Source organism: Pagrus pagrus (assembly GCF_965226575.1).
Source record: "Pagrus pagrus genome assembly, chromosome: 23".
Classification (NCBI taxonomy): Eukaryota; Metazoa; Chordata; class Actinopteri; order Spariformes; family Sparidae; genus Pagrus; species Pagrus pagrus.
Genome location: NC_140205.1, coordinates 18168920 through 18192983, shown reverse-complemented (window position 1 = coordinate 18192983; position 24064 = coordinate 18168920). Strand labels below are relative to the sequence as shown.

The following is a 24064-nucleotide window of genomic DNA, read 5'->3' as shown; positions in this document are numbered from 1 at the left end:
TGTGGTAGGTTGAGTGCGTAAAATATCTCGGCACCTTTCCTGTTCTTGCTGCTCAGCCATATCCTTCAGTTTGCATGCTCATTTATCTCAACACCTACACACACACACACACACACACACACACACACACAGTCTCTCTCAGTTTATCTGTCTTTTTTCCCCTGCTGCTGCCTGGAGATAAAGATAAGCTGATTTAGCAAGCTACATTGTGTACGAATGGTTAAATGATTCTGATTTCTATACCATGGGAAATTGATTTCTGTATTTTCATATTCCACTGTGATCGCTTGTCAGATAAGTAGCTGGGGTCTTTTTTGTTTGCATTGTTTGTTTGTTCATTTGACTTCACGGCACTCTGACATGTCTGTGTCTTTGGGCTTGTGTGTGTGTGTTAATCTCAGGAGGTGTTGATAGAGATGTGTTGTGAATATGGCTGGCATCGCTGCCCCTCTCATGTTGGCACTTGGCATCACAGGGGTGCGGTGTTCTGCAGTTCCTCAACCGTCACACACACACGTACCCACACACGGCTGACCTCACACCTCTCTCGCTGCTATGTGTGAGACACTGCTCCAAGATGTCATTGCTTTTGTCACCTAATGATGGCAGGCATCAAAATAGGTGCACATATACAGCTACTGCCCTCTTCTTTTAACTGCATCATCAGATACAATCTTCCCTTTAAAATTATTTATTTACCTGAACAGAATCTCCAAAAGCAATATAACAGCAGTTTAACAGCAAATATGCAGTAAACTGTGTGGTTTTTTGTAACGGCTACATCTGCAAATTGTTTATAAATGAGTACTGGCAGATAATCAGTTTATTAACATTCAGACATCATATCTTTATATTTGAAAATCAAATACGATAGACAGTTTATTTCAGCGTTGGCATCTAAGCCCACAGGCACATGTTAAGCCTCAATCTTGTTTACTCTTGCTCCATGTGTTAGTCCTGTTTCCATGGCAATATATATTTAATACAACACACCGTTATTTTGATTGCACAGAGATGTGAGCAGAATACACATTAGCAAATTATCCTAGAATTTAGAGCAGCTTTGTGGTTATCTGTCAGGTTTTTTCTGTCTCTGCTACATGTGAATGTAGTGCACTCTTTTTCCCAGCAGAGAGAGCTCCAGCTAGGTACCACTGCTGCCATGTTTTGCTCTCTGTATCCACATACTGTACAGCCAGTTTCAGGGCTTGGTGTGTGAGTGGCTATGAGTATATTATTTTGTTTTCTGTTGACTCATGCGCAGCATTTCTGTCATTCTGTTGCAAATTTGAGAAGAATTAGGAATTTGCTTTTTTTTTTTCGTTGAAAAATCTAATCTTACAGGGCATTCTTTGAAAGATTGGATTATTGTGTTGTACAGAAGTTCCTTCAATTAGATCCTTCGACAGCATTAGAGAAAAAACATGATTGTTGCAGGGCCAATGGAGAATATTCCTGACAGTGCTCTATCAGGTTACATTTCTTGGCTGCTTGTATTTGTTAACATTTCACTTATTCTAACACTTAGATTGTTCTCTCTCTTTCACATAAGATCTCACTTTCTCAGGATGCTTTTTCATCCCACTGTTTCTTTGCTAATGGTGATATAACAATTTAGACAACCTGATTGGAAACGACAAAATCAAATACAATTCATTTCTAAAGTCTACAAAATTTTGTGAAGATAAGTCACTATATAGTCTGTCTTTGACATGAAGACTGTAATAATTTGATATACTCTTATGGCAATTTAGTAAATTTCATGGTATTTTAAAAGAACGGTTTTGTGTGATATGACATTAACAGCTTTTTCTGACATTTCAGAGGTTTATTTACTTAACTCTACAGACATGCATTTGATTCAGATTTTATTTTCTGTGACATTTCAAAAGTTTTTCTAAAATACACTTCAGAGCTATCTCTCTCTCTCTCTCTCTGACTCTCTCTCTCCATCTCTATGTGACATGCCTTCATGGTCTGACATATATTCTCATGGGAGCCTTCACAAGTTAACACACTGGAAGAAACAGCACTTTAGGAAAGCCACACACACATACACACAAACACACACACACATAAAGCAATGTTTGAGGAAACCGCATGTGATTTGAAGGGAGTGGCACTCAACTGAAGCAGACAGCTCTGTGCTGCCAATGTGACTGATCTTTTCACCTGAATGATTTGCCCTTCGCTCAGGAGCACGCTTGATATAATGCCTTCAGTGTCTTTTTTGCATTAGAGGCAATTTTCTTAAAATCCTTCTGAGTCTTTCAGGAGGGTTAGCTGTCAGAAAACACCATGCTGATAATTATCAGCTTTCACTGTATCATGTCCGGAGCTAGAATTAATTCCCTTATTTTCTCTCTCCACTCTTCTGTCTCCACAGTACACTAGAAACAACCTTTGACACCACGGTAACCACTGAGGTCAATGGGCGGAGTCTACCAGCCCTCACCACACGCTCCTCCCCCATGGCCTGGCGTCTGGGCCAATCCCAAACCCCGCGTCTTCAGGCAGGCGACGCCCCCTCAATGCCCAGCAGCTATGCTGCGCCCAGGGCGAGCACGACGAGCGCTGGCACTACCACAGGGCGCTACAGCGGGCACTCGGACCCCTCCAGGTTTGTGTTCAGCGCCCCCCTGAGGCGAGCGGCAGCGGCAGCAGGGGCAAGGGGGGCGGAGCAGGGGGAGAAGGGAGGAGGAGGGCTGGAAGGAGGGAAGCAGATGGAGGTGGCAGGGTACATGAGTGATGGGGACATCCTAGGAAAGAACGGCCGGATGGATGAGATCACCAGCGGGTAGGATGAGTGCAAAGCATGTTAGCTTCCTTTGATGCACTGACTAATTATGAGTTCCTGCTTTAAAGGCCTAATCAATACTTTGACCACATTATTTACAGGTATATTTGCATACAATAGAGTCAAAAAGTCTGAGAACACTAGTCAAGATACTTCTATTTTTTATTTGTTTAGAATATAATACTCTTTTTCTTACTACAAATGATAATATCAGCTTAACAGTTTGAAGGAAAAGTTGAATCTTGAAATGTCCTTAAATCTCGGAATATCTTAGTATGTTGCTTTAATGACAGCGTGCACTCACGCTGGCAGGGACTCGACAAGTTTGTGTAAAACCTGATGGCTCATGTTATAGTAGCAGATTTTGCACAAACTCGTGAAGTGCATGCCATCAGCAGAGCAAAATGGGGATTTACCATACTGAGATATTCTGAAATCCAACTTTTCACTCTAATTGTTTGGCAATTGTGACTATTGGTCTTAGATTTTTTTGACCCCACTGTGAATAACTGATAAGTTTGACTTCAAGATGAGAAATCAGCATTTTGTGTCTACTTGTCAATCATACCTGAAAATAGTTTTTCCTTGGCTTAAAGGTTTCCCATAACGTTTTCTAGTAAACACAGCAAAATTATGTTCACATTTAATGTTACTCACCAAAACGTATTACTGCATCTAACACTTTTTTTAAGCGCATGTCCTTTCTGATAAAAACATTTCCAAAGCCATTTTTATTATTTATAATATTCTAAATTTTGCATTGCTTGCATGAAAGTTTGCTTGCTAGCAGTCTTCTTATGTGTTGGCGCATTACTACGTTTCTTGGTGTATTACTGCCCCCAACTGTTGATCAGAGGAATATCATGAAAGAAACAGCATCGTCATAGCAAGTTTTAAATGTTATTTTCCAATGTAGGTAATGAGATAAAATAAATGTCAATCAACAAGCGAGGGTAATTGCAGGTACCAAACCTATGTTTAGAATTTTGGTTGTGAGGCCTTTATACTGATGACTGGAGATTTATGTCTGTGTTTTTTGTGAAATGGAAAATATTAAGACCATATTCTTAGACCACTGGACAAAATGGACCTCCTGATTCCCTTTAGTAAATCATTTTTGGTCCTAACTTAAACTTGTTTAAGACATGTTAGCGTTTGCTTTAGCCAGGTAAAGCTTTGGTTTGGCAGAGGATTTGGTTTGATTGAGGTTAGGGTAAGTATTTGTTCATAGATCATCTACCACCTGAAGTCACTTCCAGTTGTCACCCATGCATGACATATTACTAGATAAAAATGTGTTTTCTGCCTTTTTATGCATTGAACACATTACTTACACATTTGAAAACCCACTCAGGTACATACGATTTTGTAAGACTAGTAAGCGTTACTTTCTGAGGCAGAAGACATCAGCTGTAAGAAAAATTGGCCTTATACATCATTTATACTACTTGATGTAAACTGCTGCTTGAAAGGCCATCTTAGTGACACATTTCCATTCAATCTGGCAATGCATTATGGCTTTAGTCCAAAAAACTGTGAAATTCACGGTTAGCTGTGTATTCATACAGTCACCAAGGCCTTCAGCATCTTTCTGTGCGCATTAATACAAATCGCCTGCTGATGCCCACCAAGGCTATCATAGTTTTGTCATGCCTTGAAAGGGAAGGTTCAGCTGGTACATGTGCGTTAACCTTGTGGGCACCTCAACACACTGACAGATTACCTGAATGAAAAAAGATTAGTCAGTTTCTCCCACAAAACATCACGACAACGTGTGTGCGGGCTTCTGACCTTCATTCACTTAATAGTATTAAATGCCTTGAGAAAGAGGGAGGTGTGTTGGAAAAGGAATCCACACACACACCCACATGAACACACACTCCCATGTGGCAGCGATGCATTTAAGATTCCATGAAAAAGAGTTTGGGGGGCGGGGCGGCTGTGAGGGGCAGTTGAGCGAGGAGTGATGGAGTAAAGCATCTGTAGGATTAAAGACGTGTCAGGACAGAAAATGTAACAACACGTCGGGAGGGATAGGTGATTAGCAGAATTATTAGCTCAATTAGCTCAACACTAATGATCTCCATGTCCTATCAGCCGTGTCTGATAGCTTTCTGGCTGTAGCCTCAAATCTTACCATTCATTCCCTGCCTCATACACAGATATACCTGCATGCACCTTTTTTGCGAGTTCACAAAATTGTATATACAGTCTAAACATTGCTCATTAATCGGTATTATCTCAAATGGTTTTGTTTAATTAATCTATTGTTAAAAGATAATGCATAATTCAGACTTTTTTTTATGCCAACTGAGAAACTACAACTCTAATTGACTCTCCTCTCACAGATACCTTACAGACGGCGGCCTTCATCTGTATGCACGGAACACAGGCCGAGCGACAGACCAGGCCTCTTCTCGAGAAGTATCCCAGAGAGGGAGCAAAGAGGTGCAGGGCGACATAGACAGGTAAGAATGGAGTCTGTCAGTCACACGCGCTGCTTGTTTTGCTGATGTGTGTTTGATATAGGTGTGGACCGCACCCAGGTCTAGCTGAGACTCATGCAAGACACACTGTTTACATGAAAGTACATTGTTATATCCAAATTTGCATACAGTGTGAAAGTTTTGAATTCTGCACCTGCAGTAAGTTCGACAGTACAAATTTAAATGGCTTTGCTTGTTGACATTCACTCTCAGCTGTGGCCAGGTGGATGTTTGCAAGGGCAAATCCACCAGACTGTGCTGTGACTGCTTTCCAGTCAGTGATGCATGTGCGTGAGAAAAGTGGTTCGCTGTGATGAAAGTGGCAGAAAGGTTGTGTCAACTTTCTCAAGCAGAAACTGCAGGTACTTCCTCTTGGAGCCAATGGAGTTGAGTCAAAGTTACTGGGCAGTAAAGCATTAATCCTGTGACCTAGCTAACAAATTAGCATGTGAAGATGGAGAAGTAATATTAGCAATTAAGCTAAAGACACTGGTACATTTGGTTCTTAATTGAAAGAAGAGAGAAGAGAAGAACGGCATTGAAGGAAAATGTTATTTGCTCTTTGGTAAGAGTTTGATTTACCAAGTGGTTCCACTGGCGGTAGCTCTCTCCTACTGTTGATCTGATTGGTTGAAGTTAGCCTTTGATAGACAGTGATAGACAAATTGTTTATCCAATCACCTGTCAAGTATCTTTGGAAGTGCCTGCCCTTTTTCAAACAGTTTCCAAGGATGACTTGCCAGATGGTTCTGTGCAACAAAACCTGGGGGTGGGATCAACATGTGAACCCTTTGTCTGACACACAGCATTAAGGATTGTGCAGATATCTATTAATCTCTCAGAGTTGTATTTTTTTTTTTCAATTCAAGATACAAGGTTACAAAAGCGGAGGAAATGATTGCGTATTGACAAGGTGATATGGACGAAGAGCTTTCAGCCTGTGACAGTATCTGGTTTTCACCAAATATGTCAAATATTTTCATAAATAATAACAAAAAAAACAAAAAGCCTCATATAAAAAGTAGAAATGAAGTTCTTGTCCTTCAGAGGTGACTGGCAGGGCATCCCCCTACTGCAGGGACATCCGAGATTCAATGAGGTGAAAAGGAGGAGGCATTCTATCGATTGAACGCTGTCAAGCTAAGATTGTGATGACAGGTCCTCAGAGGGGCTGCTGGGAAAATCGACTGATGCAGTGACATTTCACAGTGTCGCAACTTCCAACTTCTGCCAACGCTTTAATGAGTGGCAGTGTTTAGAGGAGTGGGAGGCTTGGAGAGCAATCAGATATGGCTCTCAAGAATTAGTTGGCTTTTGTTGTAGGGCTTTAGATTAGCTGTTAAAGACACACTAAGCCAAGCTGACAGCCCTCAACAAATTTTTGTAACTCAAAAATATTAATATAAAGCCACATATAGGTGTGAGATATTCTTCTTTTATATGGAGAGACTTGAATTTAAGGATTCCACTGAGGAAAAACAAATGTGTTGAATGTGCGTGGTAACATGAGTCAAATTTAAGCAGGGTGAAGTACGACTTGCAGACATGCTGATGATATCTGTGTCTGTTTTTGCTACTCGTCTATATAATCCGATTGTTTGACAGCCCAGACGATCCTGTTGTGTCTGGGTTACGTGCTCGGTCTCACAAGCATGTTCGTCACAACAAGTCAGTCAAGCCCATCAGCCAGGGGCGAGTCTGATCATATCTGTGATCGGCCGAGCGTCAAAACACGCTAGACCTGACCGGAGGTTCAGAATAGGCGATTAACCTGACCTGCCTGTCAGCATCAGACAGATCTGCCAGTCAGACGTTGACACTCAGGCAAAGGGATGGATAGGATAAGAATAACTATGAACCCTGTGAACTGTCTCTTCCATTTGCCAAGTCTTAGCTTCACCCTGCATGGGTTTTATCTCTGCATTTGAATATTTTGCCTAAAGTGTCTCACACCTTGCCTTGACATAAATCCAAAAAAATTCAGCTTTTCTCAGCTGAAGTCTATGTTAGCACTCTGGGCCTCCGGGGTGATGAGCAAATATTGATGCCTGCTTCCCCTTAAGATGCCTGCAGGCAAGAATCTCCCGATTGGATCAGATTCTGAACCCTCAAACCTTGTTTTCCTTCCTTCCTTCCAACATTTCCCCTTACAAAGCTACACGAATGTACACACACACACACACAAGAACACACAATTTTAATGCATCCCCCTGCCTCCCTCTGACATGTGTGATTGTCAGAAGCCGAGCTGTCACTTCCCGCTGACACACGACAAAGCTCAGGGGGGAAATTCATTTCCGAAGCGATTGCTCACCGGGCTTCACACCTCTGCCTGGCTTTAGGTCCCTCCGTAGGACAGGATCTGCCTTCCATGATTGGTTCCTTCTTTATCCCAAAGCATTCGTCTTCTTTTCCCCGTAACCCCCCTGGCTTTAAGTGAAATGAGTAGCGGATACAGCCCAAGTTCAAACAATCAGCTCACTGACTTTGAAGAACTTTTCATCTTCTCAAATGCAAATACTGGCATTCTAGGAACAACAAACACCGGCAAAGCATTTGTCTTTAGATTATGAGTGAGTCAAACCAAGGATATGTGGTTTCTCCTGCCCTGGTGTCTTTATATTGAGCTATTTTTATGATCACTGTAAACTAACCAAAATAGGAAGTTGACTACTTCTGTAACTGGCAGGTTGCATCAGTCATAGTTTTTTGGGTTTTTTTTGCACATCTGCTCAATTGATGCTTTATTCTATCCCCCTTGTCCAAAGAAAAATGATGGAAGAACACAAGGAATATGGTAGTAAGTAGCTGACTAAAGAGGAAAACCCATCTTGAACAGGCTGGTAAAGTGTATCTTCAATTGATGATGTTCAGGGGTTATTTTCTGATAGAAGCTGTAGTTAATATTTTTCAGAACTCAATATCAAACACCTCATTTAAATGGAATTTTCCCTCAACATCTTTCACCAGTCTACAGAGAAGGAATAAGAAATTGTCAGATTCTGAGAATTAATGGTCAAATATAAACTCTGACTACAGCTTAGATCTAATTACTGTAATAGTCCGACTTTAGAATAAGAAAGACAATCTGTTAAACCAATCAGCTCTGTTCACTTTATCAGAAAATGACCTGTGGCAGAGCTGGGTTGTCGTTGTGGTTTCTTGCTCAAACAACAACTGACAATGTCATCACTGTTGTATGTGTCAAAGACAAAATGTTGTAAATTATAAGCCATGTTTTCCTCTTTTTTCCTCATTTAATGCAACTGGTCAGCAGGTGTCACATACTGTATGTCTTTTACTTAGGCCTTCGCATTCCATGAGGAACATAGGCCATCAGTGAAAGCCCTCCATCCTCTCTGGTCTCGGGCCTCTTGATCCAGTTGCTACCATGACATCCCCTCATCTTTGATCACTTGTTGTTTATTTTGTTACAATATGGCCGAATATAAAACATATACAAAATAGCCTAGAAATCAAGAAACACAGATAGGAAGCTTGATGAAAACAAACTTCTAAGAAAACATCTAAGCAGAATGTCCTCAGACGATCGTCGTTTAGTGACCGTTAATGTTGACTGAAAAGTTTTCTGCAGTCACAAAAGTGAAGCTGCTTTTGTTTGCGTTCCAGAAGGTTGTCTCTGTGGATGTACAGTAGAAGGTAAGGCTTTGTGTTACACATAATTAGTGTGTAATTAATGCCTTGGCTGCAGGAAGTGTGCATAAACAGAAATATCTACAATGGCCATTCCTGTTTATATAACAGCCTTTACACTAAACTTTTCCAAAAGTTTTTCAGGAAGTCTATTTTGTTGTTTTGCTTCTGGCAACTGGACATGGGGTGATAGCTGGATCTGAAGCAGAGTTTGGGACACATTATTAACATTTTTTATCAGTAACAGAAATAATTACTCAGCATTAAAGATCTCCTTCTTCTCTTTTCATCTGTCTCTTGGATTTCCTCTCAATTATGAACAATAATTGGGAAATTATACACATGCAGCCACACACACTTTTTAATGCACCATGACAATCAAGCTTAAACACACACAAAAGAACACATCCCTCCTGTCCCCTGGTCTCCCGCCACACTGGCAGTCGTCGACACAGTTCCTGGAAGGCAGAAAGCGGGAGTTGGTCTGTGTACATAAACTAAGTTCCCATGAGGCTCGTTATATTTCACGCTTTGCTCCGTCCATAACAGCTCCCCCGGCTGCCACCCATGGCAGCTTCACCTGAGGAAATTCATCTAAATGACTCATCAGATTGAGACACACGGCCAGCAGGTGACTAGGACCATCTGGGGCTAGAACAGTGTGGGCTTAGGTGTGCTGCGAGAAACCTTACATGATATATGCACTTGATGTGACTATAGGTGGTATAAGATACTGCTAATCTCCATTTATTGATCAGTTCATCTATGTGGGTGTCCTGTTCAGCTGTAGAGGCATCATTTTTCTGGAGGTGGTTTGCTAGAAAGGCAGAGGAAAAAGATCAGAAGTCCAGATTGATGTGTCTTTGAGCCTTTTCAGACCTGGCATTAACATCCATCCTGAGTGATCCAGTCACAAGTGAACAGCTCTAAGTCCATCAGTTCACACCTGGCATTAGACTGCGTCTTGCCAAGTCGAGTGACCGCTTGTGATTGGATCTCACTTCCCCACTTTTTCCGAATATATACAGTTACTGTTCATAAAGTTAGTTAAAATGGTCAAATCAGTGTTTAAACAGTTGGTATGATGTACCTTAGACAAGGAAGCAGACAAGCCAGTACAGCAATGTCATGACAAACTAACATATTTTACAAGAAAATAAACAACTTAATATATTGCATTTAATGCCCAATTTACATGGAGGCATGAATGATTGCAAAGTTTTTTCTCACTCAACACTTCTCAAAATTGCAAGATTCTCTCAAGGGAGTCTGGGGATATTGTGGTTACTAGTTTGGATCGGTTGAGACAGAAAGTGAGTTCACAAACATCTGCCGCTGACATTGGCAGGCTAAGAGCACGAACATTACAGGTAGCCACATGTGGATTAAACACTGTGTAATCAATTCTGCCTGTTGTTGTGCCTTTTTGTTGTTTTGTGGAGGATGTCAGTTGAGTAGGTGTCCTTCATTGTTGCCCAGAATACATGTGCATACTCAAGGCTAAAAGAACATGTTCACGTGCATCCCAGGCCACCTCCAAATGTGGTCTGAGCGATCGGATCTCAAATGCATCCTCAGTGCATTTGGGGGCCTTTAAACCTGTCCATTTGTGATGGGATCACTCAGGAGGGATGTTAATACCAGGTCTGAACAGGGCCTTGGTCATCACTATGGGTGTGAAGATACTGAAGTACAGTACAGAGAGTCAGAGACTTTTGGCAGTGTTCCTGAAACTGACCATCTGCCCCAGAGCAGCTGAACAACAAAAGCTCAGCTTCCTCTTCTGATCAGTCAGTTTTAAAACAATGGTGAATTCAGCCGCGGCTAAAAGCCCTTCTCTAAAAATACCCTCCTGTCATGCAACATAGATGAGCGCATGCTCGTGGCTTTACTGTCAAGAAAAGACGCCCGAGGAGAGTGTTTTGACACCGACAGGCTTCCCGTTCTCAGCAGAGACATGAATAAGTAACAGGGCCTCGCTTTTAGCTTCCCGGTGTCTCGTGTGTGTGTCTCTCTCTCTCTCTCTCTCTCTCTCTCTTGTCTGAGGGCTGGACGATGGCAGCTGGCTCGGCGTTTTTTTGTTATGCGAAGCTTTTGGGGATTGGAGACAAGTCTGTGTGTGTGAATGTGTGTTATGGTGTTCTTGCTTGACAAAAAGAGAGCTTGTTTGTGTGCATGTCCTGGACTACATTTTAAGTGTGTGAGTGTGTGCGCAGATTTCTGCATATGTGCATGTGTGCTGCTGAGCAGCAGGATCCCGGCTGTCACTCCGCAGCACACTGACAGTCGTGGTGAAGCTGAACGGCTCATCAGTGCTGCCGTAAGCAGCGAGGAGATTTGGAGGAGAAGGTTTTTGCCATCAATGACAGTCGTTATATAAGTTCCTGTGTAGTTCATCTTTGCCAGGGGCGCCACTTAGGAAGAAAATATCCTCTCTCACGTTGCACCTGAAAATACTGCTCCTCAATGCTTCTGCTTTCTAGCTTTGAGAAGTTTTCTGGCGCCCGTCAGTCTCTCTTCTGTCTCTCACACGTTTGTCTTTTTCCACCTTAATGAAGAGCACACAGGCACACTGACTAAACTTAGAAACTGTGATGGTAATTGGGAGAAGTTTCATCGCCGATTTGAGTACCCAGCTGTTTCTGGCTCTTGTGTGTGAGTGTTCATGCAAATGTGGGCGTCCTCACTTGTGCAGGTGCTTGCATACAGATAGATTTCCTCTCAAAAAATTGCAACCCGCACAAACACACACACTAATTAGCCATCTTTTCATTCAGAGAAGCTCGTGGGAAAGTTTGCATGTTTTTGGAAGCTAAGTTTTCCTCTCATTTCTTATTCTCTGGCACTGATTCAGCTGTGTCTTCCACACTGGATGCTGCTCTCTGTATTTATCATTAATCTGAATATTTCCTCCAGGGGAAGCTTGATATCCCCGTTAATTACTGTACTCACTGAATTAATACGTGAAGTCAAGTAGTTACAGAATGGGCAGTGATGAAATAAAAAGACATCCTGCCCTACTTTGTTTTTGTGAATGTGAGTTTTGTGTCTAACAAAGCCTGTCCCACTGCTGAAGATGTTTACACTCGAATGACCGAAGGTAGATTTTCTCCTCCAAGCCTCAAATATACACAGATGCTGTTTGCCAGGCTAAGTACTTTACGAGTTTAGCAATTCTGCATCTATTTGGGTCTAAATGGTCTAAACTGTTTTGTGTTTGTTTGTGTGCGCGCTGAAATAGCTCCCTGATTATTCCTCTAGATGCCTTATGTTTTTAACAAATTGACTGAGATATAACTTTCATATTGTATATCACAATATTTAGAAAAAAACTGTCTTCTCAATATCTGTTCATTTGCATCACGCTTGATGAACAAGGGCTGACTTTACATTCGCGGAGTGCTGTCAGTATATTCTGTTAAAGCACGTTCTCCCTCTCTGAGCCTGACTCTCAGCATGATCTTTAGGCCATATGCCTCTCTGACTGTGAACCACAGCTCTGTCTGTCAGGGGCAGGTTAGTCATCTGCTAAGCCTGGGAGGTGAAAGACAGTGCTCCTGAGAATCCTCTTTTAGATATTATTAACAAGCTGCAATCAAAGGGGATCTATGTTAGAATGTATTAATAACTTTCTTATTGGCCATAAGTCAGTGGATGTAATGTGACATGAAAAAATGAGACCTTCCCATCTCTCTTGGTTGCCTTTACAAGCCTGTCAACACCTCTAGGAGCCTCTTCATTCAATTTCTACAGTGTAAATCATCAGATAGGAACTTCAATAATTATAGTTTGTGTATTTCATTCATTGTAAACACAACACAGCACTTCAGCCACACGGTATGCTACACTTATTTACAGCTACAGTTATTTTCTGTCATGTAGTGAGTTGATTGATTGACATGTACAGTAGTCCCTAATCAACAAACAAGATATTATATGTTCATTTGTCAGGTTTAAATGTGCTAGTAGATGGATTTTGTTACCTACACACAGCCAGGCTAACTGTATCCCCATTGTTTCCAGCATTAGTATTGGTCTTCCATCTAACTTTCAGCAAGAAAGTAAATTTGTGTTTCCTAAACTGTCAAATGAGTTAAGTTGGAATTCTTGTCGGTCTTCACCATGCTAACATATAAATGTCCATATGTATATTAGAACAGTGATGTGTTGAAACGTAGTAGACGAGACACTTCTTTGTGAGGAACCACCAGCAGCCAATGTTGAATAATAATTCACAAGATATTAAAATATAAAACAGATTCAGCTTGACGTTCATGGTGCCCCAAGGTTTAACTTCAGGAGCAGACACGCACATACAGATGGCATCAGACACACAAAGAAGATGTCCCAGGTCCCATAGGTGATCTGTCCACCTGGACTCATCAGGTTGGACCCCGAGGGTGACAAGGCTGAAGGGCTGATGCTGGGTGAGGTCAGACCTGCCTCTCTTTGCCTGTCTTCATAACAAGTCCCATATGGTCTGGTTCTAGATCAGCTCACATGGGTCATTTCAGCCTCAATACCTGCCATATGTTTGGTTGTATGGGAGTAAAGGGACTCTATGAAAGCACTCTATCGAAAACAAAGCCCTCTCATAAATATTCTCTCTGACCCTGAGTTGGTATAACTCATTTCAGCATTAGAGCCAAAGCATAAAAATGTATTGTTATTTAGCTGAGTTTCTCATATTCCAATAAAAACTGATGAATTGCACCAGGTGATGCTGCGGTATGACAATGATTGATTTTGAAAGGGTAAGGCTAAAATAAAATGTATTGACAAAAACTTTCATAACTGTTCCTTTCCTTTGGTTTCGTTCTCTTTCTCCATGTTTCTTGTGACAATCTACAAAATCTTTAAACAACCCTCTGTTGATGCAAATTGTCCCAGCTGTGTGACTGTGTGTGATTTATGGGAAACATTGACACCACAATGATGACTAACGTTAAAGAGACACAGAGGTGACATCAGAGGGTAATAAGACGTTTATATCCCTCCCTAGTGCATAATTCATGTGCTGAAGAGGTCACACATGAAGAATGTTCAACACCACGTGTGAATTTATTTGCATTGTCAAGGCAATACAGCGCTTATGCTTATTTTTTAAGATTTAAGGGAAACAGAGAGGGCATGGTGTTAAAGGCTGCTATGAGATTTAAAGACATTTCTACCTGGAATTATTTATCTTGAGTGTAAGGATGGAATTATAAGATGTCCATAAATGGGTCAATATGTTGTGCCACAGAGCTACATTATAAGTAATGTGATGTAGAGATAATGGGATGTAATGTAAGACGAGAACAAGAAGGTGACCGGCGGATCTTAACAGCGCAGTGATGTAGTGCTGTATTAGAAAGAGAATGATTCTCTCCATTAACCCCAATGGTTCCAATATATCTCGAGTGTTTAACATGCTGTGTGGTCTCAAACTTTTAATCGAATAAGTTTGTCTAGTTAAGAGGCCGAGTGTGTACAGAGGGGAAAGCTGCAGCTTATTTTACTGTTGATGCAGAGCTTGTGCCCCTGAGAGTTCACCCGGATTGGGAATTCATTTAAAAAGATTAAATTGTCTGCATGTTTGTGCAGTTGGAGCGTCTTCTTTGTTATGCAGTTGGCACTAATTTGTGATCAAAAGAAAAAAAAAATTAAATGAGTGCATCAGCTATTTGGCTCATTGTCCTTCTATTCATGACTTTAAAAAAACAAATGGAGCATTTGGAATGATTCTCTTGTGGCATATTTTTTGCAAGAGTAGATGATTTGTGATGGTCTTAAGTCTTTGGTGTAGAGACACTACAGTTTGGTATTACAGTACCAGTGTGCCTGTAGATAACAGTTCTGCTGATAGATTGAGCCAGGATGCCTTCAACAGTGTCTATAGTGCTAATGTAGGATAGATTTTAGGATAAATAGTCTCAGGGGGACGTCTGCTGCGGCTGCATCAATTCATTTGGTTGAAAATTTCCGAGGATACGTCTCCATTCATCATCTGACAGGCCTAATGAGTTTGTGAAGATAAGAATCGACAAAGCTCCTATCATTGTTAATTCACTTTACTGCCATGGAGCCTGACTCTGTTGTGGATTATGAAAATGTAATCTTGTTAAATGACGAGTGTTACGGTGTGATAACGGCAGTCAAACATTTATGAAGCTGCACAGGAGTCATTATTGTTTGTGTTTTTCTTTTTCATCAATAAAGAAAGACCTATCTAAACATCAATCAAACCCGTTTCCACTACATTAATCTGTTTCTAACCTCTGATCATTTGCTTTTTTGTTGTTGGACAAATAAATTGCTACTTTCATAGCCTAAAAGAGGTAAAAGCCTAGATGTATCTTCTATTAAGGTGTCTAGTGTCAGGACATACATACAGTTGTCAGCTAATTGTGACAAGTCCGTCAACTTTGTCTCCCATAGAGACAAAGGATGACTCATTGATTCTGGACACACGCCAAGATCCCTAGTAGAGGGATTCAAACCTCAGCTGAGGGGCTTGGGAGAGCTGCCACTGTGCTTCAGTTGTAATCCCATGATCTGAGAAAGATGAATGATATCCTGTGCCAGAACAGTAGATGATGACATGTTCAATGTTCAGTTGCATTGTGGGTAATTTGAACACAAGGTTTAAAAAGGATAAAGAATTCATGGAGAAAAAAAGGCAAAATTTCTAGTTCTGCCGTATCCATTTTCACATTTGCTTATACATATATACATTACCCACAATGCAATTTAGCCACTGAGTGACATCACTGGAGGCAATTTATCAGATTATATCCTTCAATTTGGAGCCACACAAGTCTTTACACTGCTTTTTGTCATATGCAGTAGTCCATCAGCACCTGAAAACACACTTTAATGTGTAAAATTGGTGGAGTTACCCTTTAGATAGTTCATCCTTTATCAAATTTGTAAGTGACGTAATTGTTTCTTTCAAGTCTATCTTATTTTCAGGCATTTAGATCATTGTAAGTAATAGTATTTTTATCTTGAAGAAGAAAATACAGATATGCTACATACAGTGCAGTGCATGTCTTTGTCCAAATGTCTCCTTTCAGGCCACAGGAGGAGGTTTGCGGTTGGGCCGGCAGTGTGTTGTGAGCACTTATGTGGGCTGTTTGTTTACACATTCACCAGCAGTTTTGCCATAGATGCGAACAAACCCCTGCTGGCTTGTATTAGCTCTGCTGGAAACCCCTCACTGCCAAGCGGCTAAAGATTTTTGTTGTCGTCTTTGACTGCATTGCAGTAGGAAGTCTGGACGTCTTTACCAGCCCAGGCAGGCAGCGCTGACGTCCTGCTGTCTGTCACTGCTTGGCAACAGGCACATTCGCAGCCCGTCCCTCCAAGGTCACTCTGTTCCTTTCATTAATTGAGTTGTGCTGAGCTGAATTGGATTCCACAGTCAATGACAAGTCGGATTACTTTTTTTTGTCAGCATGCAAAAGCATATTTTTTCCCCTGACACAACACCTTGAAATGATTATTTATTTTATTACAACGTCTGCTTTGCTTTACTCTCTATCACCCTGTACCCACGGTAGTGATTCATCCTGTATTCAGCTCTTTGCTAAGAAAAAGGACTTTCCGGCATTAGAGACAAAGGTTTTATTGTGATAAAAAGAAGAATTGCATGGTAAGCATGAGCAGTGAAAAGAAAACCCAAAGGAGAGGATGAAGCAGGATGTTAGTGATCTCTTGGAAGAGATTTCTTGATATGCAAGTGGCATTTACTTTCCTCTGACAGCAGACCTCAGGAGATAAAGACGTGACACTGGGCAGCTCTGTGTGACCGTGAATTAGAATGGCACCGATGAAGTCTTCCTGGAGAAATAAAGGCGAATAACTCCAACAGCTTATCATCCTCTCCTTGCTGTACTGCCCGCCATTAGGCTCTTTCGGTGCTTGAGAGTCATGAATAATGTCCCAACACGAAGCTTGTATGGACAGACATTTCTGAGCCTCTCACGCATTATGAATGAGATCACTTCCAGTCAGAGGCATTCGACAAAAGATGAGCCACAGTCGGCTCTCGTCCAGCTTCCTCCTTGATTTGGCTCGATTCTGCATTGTCATCCTCCTTTAATTAACCCTTGGTAGCCCGCTGCTGACGGCATGTCTGATTGCCTCTCCAAGGGCTGACAGGCCCATCCTGGTGAGGAGGGGAGGGGAGATGAAGAGAGAGGAGGGGGAGCCAGCAGCAGCAGCAGCAGCAGCAGCAGCAGGGGGTGAAAGTGTAAGAGTGAGGTAGTCCTTTCTTTCTTTGTCTCTCGTTCCCTTTTCCTCTCTGGACTCCGAATCATCTCTCAGAGCTTGTACACTAGCTTCTCTGCCAGGTGGGGTTTTGCCTCCTGTGGTAGTAGGCGCGGTAGGGAAACAGACCAAAGACAAGACGACAGGCAGCGTCCATCCACACAAGAGGTGAGTTGACAGCAAAGCTAGGAACTATTCTACACACACAACTTCTGTTGGGAACCTGTAAACAGCTGATTGATGCCACTTTGTGCTGCGTGTTGGAGTTGAGTCAGACTGTTGAGTTTGTTCTCTTTGTGCGCTCCATCAGAGTCAAAGACAAAGTGAGCCAGCATTGGCAGAATAAGAGTAAAGTCATGTGTGAGCACTGCTATATAAATATGTGTATACTATACGTGTGTGGGAGAGAGAGAATGCATTTCAGAGTTTTGTGTTGGACAGATAGTTGTCATGGTTCTTGGAAAAGGACAGCTTTGTTGTGGCTTTTCTGTTTCCTACCCTGCGCACTTTAGCTTGTGATGTGTCACACTGACTTTGTGATTTATTATGGAACCTGAAGCAAGCATTCAGAAAACACATTGTTTAAGTTTTCATTTTAGGCCTTTATCTGATTTTTTAGATGCTTTTATGTATTTTAAACCAACTTAGCTGCTATTGGACATGCTTTTGTTTTGGGGTTAGGGTTTGGCTTTTTTGTTGTACTCTTTGACCATGTGTTATTTAATGTGTTATAAGTGACAAAGTCATTGTAGACTGCATGAAGGATTAAGGTCCATATAGAAAATTAACACATTTAGGCAGTTTCTACAGTATGAACATCTCAAGCAACCAATGGAAGTACCAATCTCCTAAGTAAACAGATGAAGAAATCCTTAAATTAGTGCAATTTCGGTCTTATGTTTATATTTATACACACTATGAAGGTGCTCGTGCTGACTTTCATAAGACCTTGGCATGAGCTTTAGTTTGAAGGCTACATCTCTGTTGTAAATATTTGTTCATTTAGAAATTCTCAGTCCAGACTTTAAACCTCCAGTTTACTGTCAATCAAGCCGCAGGAAAAGCCTCTCTCTTTATTCTGCAAAGACGTTTATTTGTTCACAAACACTTTTTGCACTGTAGACGATCAAAGGATGAGGAAACAGCAGTTCAATCACATGCGTTTTTCTACTTCAGTTGCTGTCAGATGAGAAGTCTTTTGTTCTCACTGTATTTTCCAATTTGTCTGCAGGATTTCAATGGGTTTTAAAAGACAGGTGTTTTCAGATAGAAGTTTAATAAAGTGCTCCTTTAGCTGAAACCGAAACCGAAAATGACAAAAAAAATGATTTAAGATTGTCATAATAATGATCCCATGTCGATTAAGCCATTCATAAATCAAAACTGGTCCCAGTGTCTTCAAATGCCATTACGTGTACAGGTTTTTTTCTCTCTATTTTGTTATGCAAGAGGTCCTCTGAGAAAGTATTGCATTTTCTCATCTGCAGACATCCCGCCTTCATTTCCTTCAACACCATTCCCTCCAAATATTTATCAATCCCCTCATCAAAATCTCATTTATCTCCATGATACAGTGTAATCACCGGTGTTATCCTTTGTTCATGCTGCTAATGACATTTTCTCCTCTGGGCCGCTAAAAGAACAAGACCCAGCGTATTGAATACTGCATGAGATAATGTTTGCATGGTTGAGTGAAGCCACAGCCGTGCATTCATAGCATGGGAGCAGCTAAATGCGGCAACGCAGGAGGCAAAATATCAAGGCCTTGAAATAGTATCTGCAAAGAAATATAAACATTTGGAAGGTTAGATATCGATTTACATTGTCATTGTCTTTGTCCCACCTGTGCGCTCCTCAACCTTGTTGGGGTTTCATGCCTTGCTAAAGGCACCTCAGCAGCATCCGACAAAGAACAGGAGAGTCATTCATATAGATTTTGCCTGCTGAGATTTTCCCAACGGGCCCAAGGTTTTGAAAAACAGGTCATACCTTTTTATAGCGCTAGTTATTATACAGTTCCATACCGCCCCTGCTACACACTGACTGATAAAAGGTTGCACTATGTAGGGCATTACAGTCTAAAGCATCACAGTTGTGTTTGTCCACTGAACAGAACCATCACAAGGGAAATACAGCGCGTTTTCTAAAAGATTCTGAGGGGGAGACGATGACTTGTTTCGCACCATCTGCCCATTTCTGCGCTTATGAAACATGGGAGGGAAGCCAATATCCTCCACAGCAGTCTCCTTGCAAGCATTCTGCTCTGTACATTGTTGCTCATTGTTAATTTAAGATGTTATGACACAAAAGTCCGGCTCACCCTCCCTTGCTGTAGGGTTATTGAGTTCGGCTGTGCCATTTTTAAGGAGAAGTGGTGACGTGAATGTGCGCTGGTCCGAGGGGAGGAGCTTGGTTAGTTCTGTCCCGTCAGTGCAGTCGGAGCTGATCCAGAGAGTCGGCCCGATAAAATATTCAGCCCGTTACAGTCAGGCGGGTTCTCAGGAGGGGGAGCGCTGTATTTTTGTTTTCTTTTTGTTTTATCAACCTTTTATCCCAGGAAAATCCACAGAGCAGGGATGCTCTTTTTCAGTAGTCCCCAGCGTGCCATTCATCCAGACAAAACACAGTCGTCTATTACTGTTCACTGAGCAGCTCCACTGGAGCACTGATGGTGCAGTAAGAAAGGTTTTCCCTGTCTTATCTGAAGGGTTTATGGGGAAGTTGATCAATATCGATGACTCCACTATTACCTCACCTTGTCAGAGGGTATCTGGCTTTCAGAAATTGTTTTCTGACTCCTCTAGTGTGAAGTTTCAAGGTGCTCCCTATACTTTGGAAAAGAAAGCTTGTGCTTTTTGAGCTTGTTTCATAACCGCTGTCCTCTGTGATCTGACATCTTATTTGGCTGTTTGTTTTTGTTTGTCTGGGTCTTTAGAATTTAATTTATAGTATATTGTAAAGTCATAAGCATTAAGATTTCAGTCCTGGTTTAGTTGCTGAAACATGTTGTTGCTGTGTGTAACAGTTAGTTTGGTTTACTTCATCCCCCAGTTTCTGAGGGCAGCAAACACTCATTGAGAAATCAGTCAATAATCAGATTTTTTACAGTCATCCAGTGAACAACCACAGTATGATTTTATGATGCACAGAGGCTGAATAGTTTTCCACACAACAGTAAGTCACAGTAAATTAGTAATATATAAAACTGATTCAGTGTTAAAAATTCCCCAAAATGACTGTCATGTTTTATAGACATATTTTAAGCAAACAATTGTGATCAGCAAAACAATACACTGCATTTCCTGCAAATGCTTCACAATTAAAGCCAGCCCATATTTTGTCATAGGAAACATAGGATTCACATTAGCAGTACCTGATGTCTCCTACGTATACAGCTGTAAGAGAGTGAACAGTGCTCAGTGAGGCTGATATCAATGAGATTAAAGCACCAGCAGTAATTATTGATTACATGCTGCATTGTTTCCTGTGAATCCCTTGTGCATGTCAAGGCAAAGCAATTTTAAAGCCAGTATGTATGGCGCCCCCACCACTAACAATGAAAATTACTACTTTGAGAGATAATCACAACATGCAAAACAATCGAATTTTGTATCAAAAATAGACTTTGATATCATATTCCATTGCCAGCGTCTTAATAAAGGTTAGTGGACTGTGTAAACACCAGGGACAACAGTGTCAAAGTCCAAAGTCTGATATATTGTTTTTTACTACACCAAAACTCAAATACTTGAAGTTCCCAGTAGTGTATCAATGGTGGACATGTATTTTGTCCTCTAGCTCTGTAAAAATGTTCATACAGTACCTCCACTGAGTGCCCTCACGATAATCTATCCATCGCTTGCATTTCAATTAAGCAAGCTAGTTTTGCTTTTCATCGTCTTCCATTGTACTAAACTATTTTATTAAAGTGATTTTGCTGAAAGACTAACATTTACAGAAGAGAATGCAAAAGCTAAAGGGCATCTTTACTGTGTGATTATGACTCCACGAGCTATTCACTGTGACTCATTATGTTAATGTAGCAAGAATTACCCCAGAATAGTTTTAATCATGTTACCCGCAGTTCAGACTAATTCTCCAGAAAGAAGATTTCCAGCACTACACTAGAGAGACCACCCTCGGAGGAAAGAGCGATATGTTGCTGCCAGGGGAAACTGCAAGATTATTCTCAGGTTTAGATAAGAATTGGAAGTCAATGAGCTTCTTCACAGCCATCTGCCTCTACTCGCTCATATTACCACGACTAACCATCCTCTCATTGCTGTTTCGCCATTCTCCTTTTTGTACTAGCCTACCCACGTAAATGAGCAGCACTTCATTTTATCAAGTTCAATTTGTCTCAGTTTGGAGGATAATTAACAGTGATGTGGAAAAAGTGATCCTTATCTCACTTTAAAAGAAGCCTGAGTAATATTTGAGTTGTGCAATTAGACATGAGGAGCAATCAGCACTCCTAAAAGACCATCTGTGTTTGCGTTCTCCTAAATTTCCTCTCTACATCTCACTCTTTTTCATCTCTTCCGTGCTCTCAGAAACAATATTTTTACACCGTATAAATAGAGTTATTCTTATTCTTACAGGGTTTTCTGTATATCTGCAGGCAGAATCTGTGTTTTCAACTGCAGCTAAGTCACTCTGGACTGATTCATTTTGTTGAGAGCATTAAATTTGGCTCCATCTGCCCCTGTTGTCTGTCACGCACTGAAGGCTGGTCTCAGAGGAAGCTGCAGAGTGCACTGCGACTCCCCTGTCACTTCTGAGGAAAGTATAGCTGAGCAGAGGGCTAACTTTAAACCAGATTGTCAAGGTGACCCGGCAGCCCCAGTCGTCACTGAAACTTCAAGACACTGCCCAGCATGGACCGCACATTTAGCCTCGACACTCAGATATATTCCTCAAACTGTCGTGCTGTAAGACGATGCCCCCCTCAACTCAAAACAGATCCAGGGTATCAGCAAAGACAGGCTTAAGTGCAGATGAGAGGAAATGATTAAAGGGAAACAAGCCAGGCATGGTTCAAAGCCATCGATTTCCACAGGCTTTGTTTGTAAAAGCCTTGTGTGAGCAGAAACACACCCACTAAAACACTCAGTTCAACTTCTGTTTGATATCAGAGCTCGAGTCGCAGCGCTCAGCAGCAGCCTCGTTTTTATTAAAGGACTGCAGTAAAGGAGTAGATACATGAACAGCAGCGCTCAGACTGACAGCAAGGATGCCATTTATTTTTTGTATGACAAGCTAGTCTGTGCCTCAAACATCCGTCTCTGAGGCACTTTTCCGATAATGGGCTTGAAATGAAGGAAAATGAAATCTCCGAATGAAAGATTACGCAAGGATTAGGTTCGATGTTCAGTAACAGAAAAGCCTGTTTCCTGTGCTTGTTTTCTTTTTTTGTTTTTTTCTTTCCTCTTCTTTTTTTTAGCTACATGACTGAGGCTGATTTGAACATATTACAAATAGCTAAAACAGTCCATCCTAAAACAAAGCCTGCAGTTTGAGTCAGATTTTGGCTGTGAAGATAAATGCGGCTCATTCTAAATCAGTCATAAGAGCAAATCAATTTTGCTCTGCACCAGTGGACAACTGGGTTCCGAGGTGTCTGCTCTGCACCACATGCATTACAAACCCTTTACAGGCGTCCGGTGAATATTAACTTTTGCATTCAGAATCTAGCAACTGACCTTTACATCTCCACAGAGACTGGTTGTTTCACATTAAGAGGTTTGTTTTACACTCTTACGACTATTAACACTCCCTTAATAAAAGGATCCAATACAGCAAATGAATGGCATGCCTGTTTTAAGCATAACAACTCTTATGCTTATTGATTTTTTTCTCAACAAAACTTTAGAAAATCAATACCGCCATTATCTTCGGCGGACAGCTCCTGTACACGTCCACACATCTCCCGCTCGCCCACACTTCCCTCCCGTCCTCCTTTGTGAGCCTTTTAGAAAATGACTCATTATTCTCTCATTTCCAGCCTGCCTTCGGGTTTCATCCTTGTCTGCCATGAATTATAGATGGCGAGCCTGAATTGACTTGCTGGAAAAAATTGTAATTAGCTTCTGGAAGTTGTTTCAGATTTTTTATGTCAAAAAATCATTTCAAATGCAGGGCGTGTTAGGGATCCATCAGACTGAAAATTCACATCTAAGTCCTATAGGATCTGCTGGTGAAGGCAATTGTTGGCTGTTTGTATTAAACTCTTTGTAATCCGTCACTGTGATGCCGATCACAGCGTGTGGTCGTATTGACTGTCATTTCTCTCTGTTTTCATTATTCCTTCATGATTTAAATTAAACCCTTAAGGATGTTTGGTCAGATTTGTCAAGCAAATTAAGGGTGGAGTCTCACACACACATAGAAATACCCACACTACATAAAAGCAACAACACATACAGATAAGACTTGACATGTTGGCATGGAAACCAATTAGTGAGGACTCTGTGTGTGTCTGTACTGTACATGTGTATGTGAGCTGTCACAGCTGCAGTGCTGGCTCACTGTCATGTCATGTGTGTGTGGGTGAGAGAGGAGAGGACAATGAAACAGAATGAGCGTTAATATATTATTATTGAAGGTGATTTATTGTGTGCGATTGCTGAAAATGGGTTTGCAGATTAGAGAAACATGTTGCAGGAGTTTTCAGAGCTATTAATTTTGGTGTAATTAAAAAGCGTGTGTGTGGAGATGATGGCTGTTCGATCCATACGCTCCTCATTTAGGGGGCTCTCGGTGTCTGTCAGCCTTCCACAACAGCTAAATACTGACATGCTAATGAAGATCCCTTTTATTCCTCCACACACTCAGAGTTAATGAGAAGCTTAACGATTAATGAGCCAGTGCCTCT

General features: G+C 41.3%; 1 protein-coding gene across 12 annotated transcripts in view; it reads left to right on the top strand.

The window, feature by feature from the left end:
• Positions 1–24064, top strand: part of nav3 (neuron navigator 3) — a 207273-nt gene that overhangs the window by 140812 nt on the left and 42397 nt on the right. For 10 of the 12 annotated variants that reach the window (XM_084346086.1, XM_084346085.1, XM_084346080.1 and 7 more), the window contains 2 exons: positions 2387–2797; positions 5146–5265. In XM_084346086.1, the coding sequence (XP_084202212.1) occupies positions 2387–2797; positions 5146–5265 (531 nt within the window). The remainder of the gene's footprint in view (positions 1–2386; positions 2798–5145; positions 5266–24064) is intronic. The other 2 variants (XM_084346084.1, XM_084346083.1) reach the window with 1 other exon arrangement.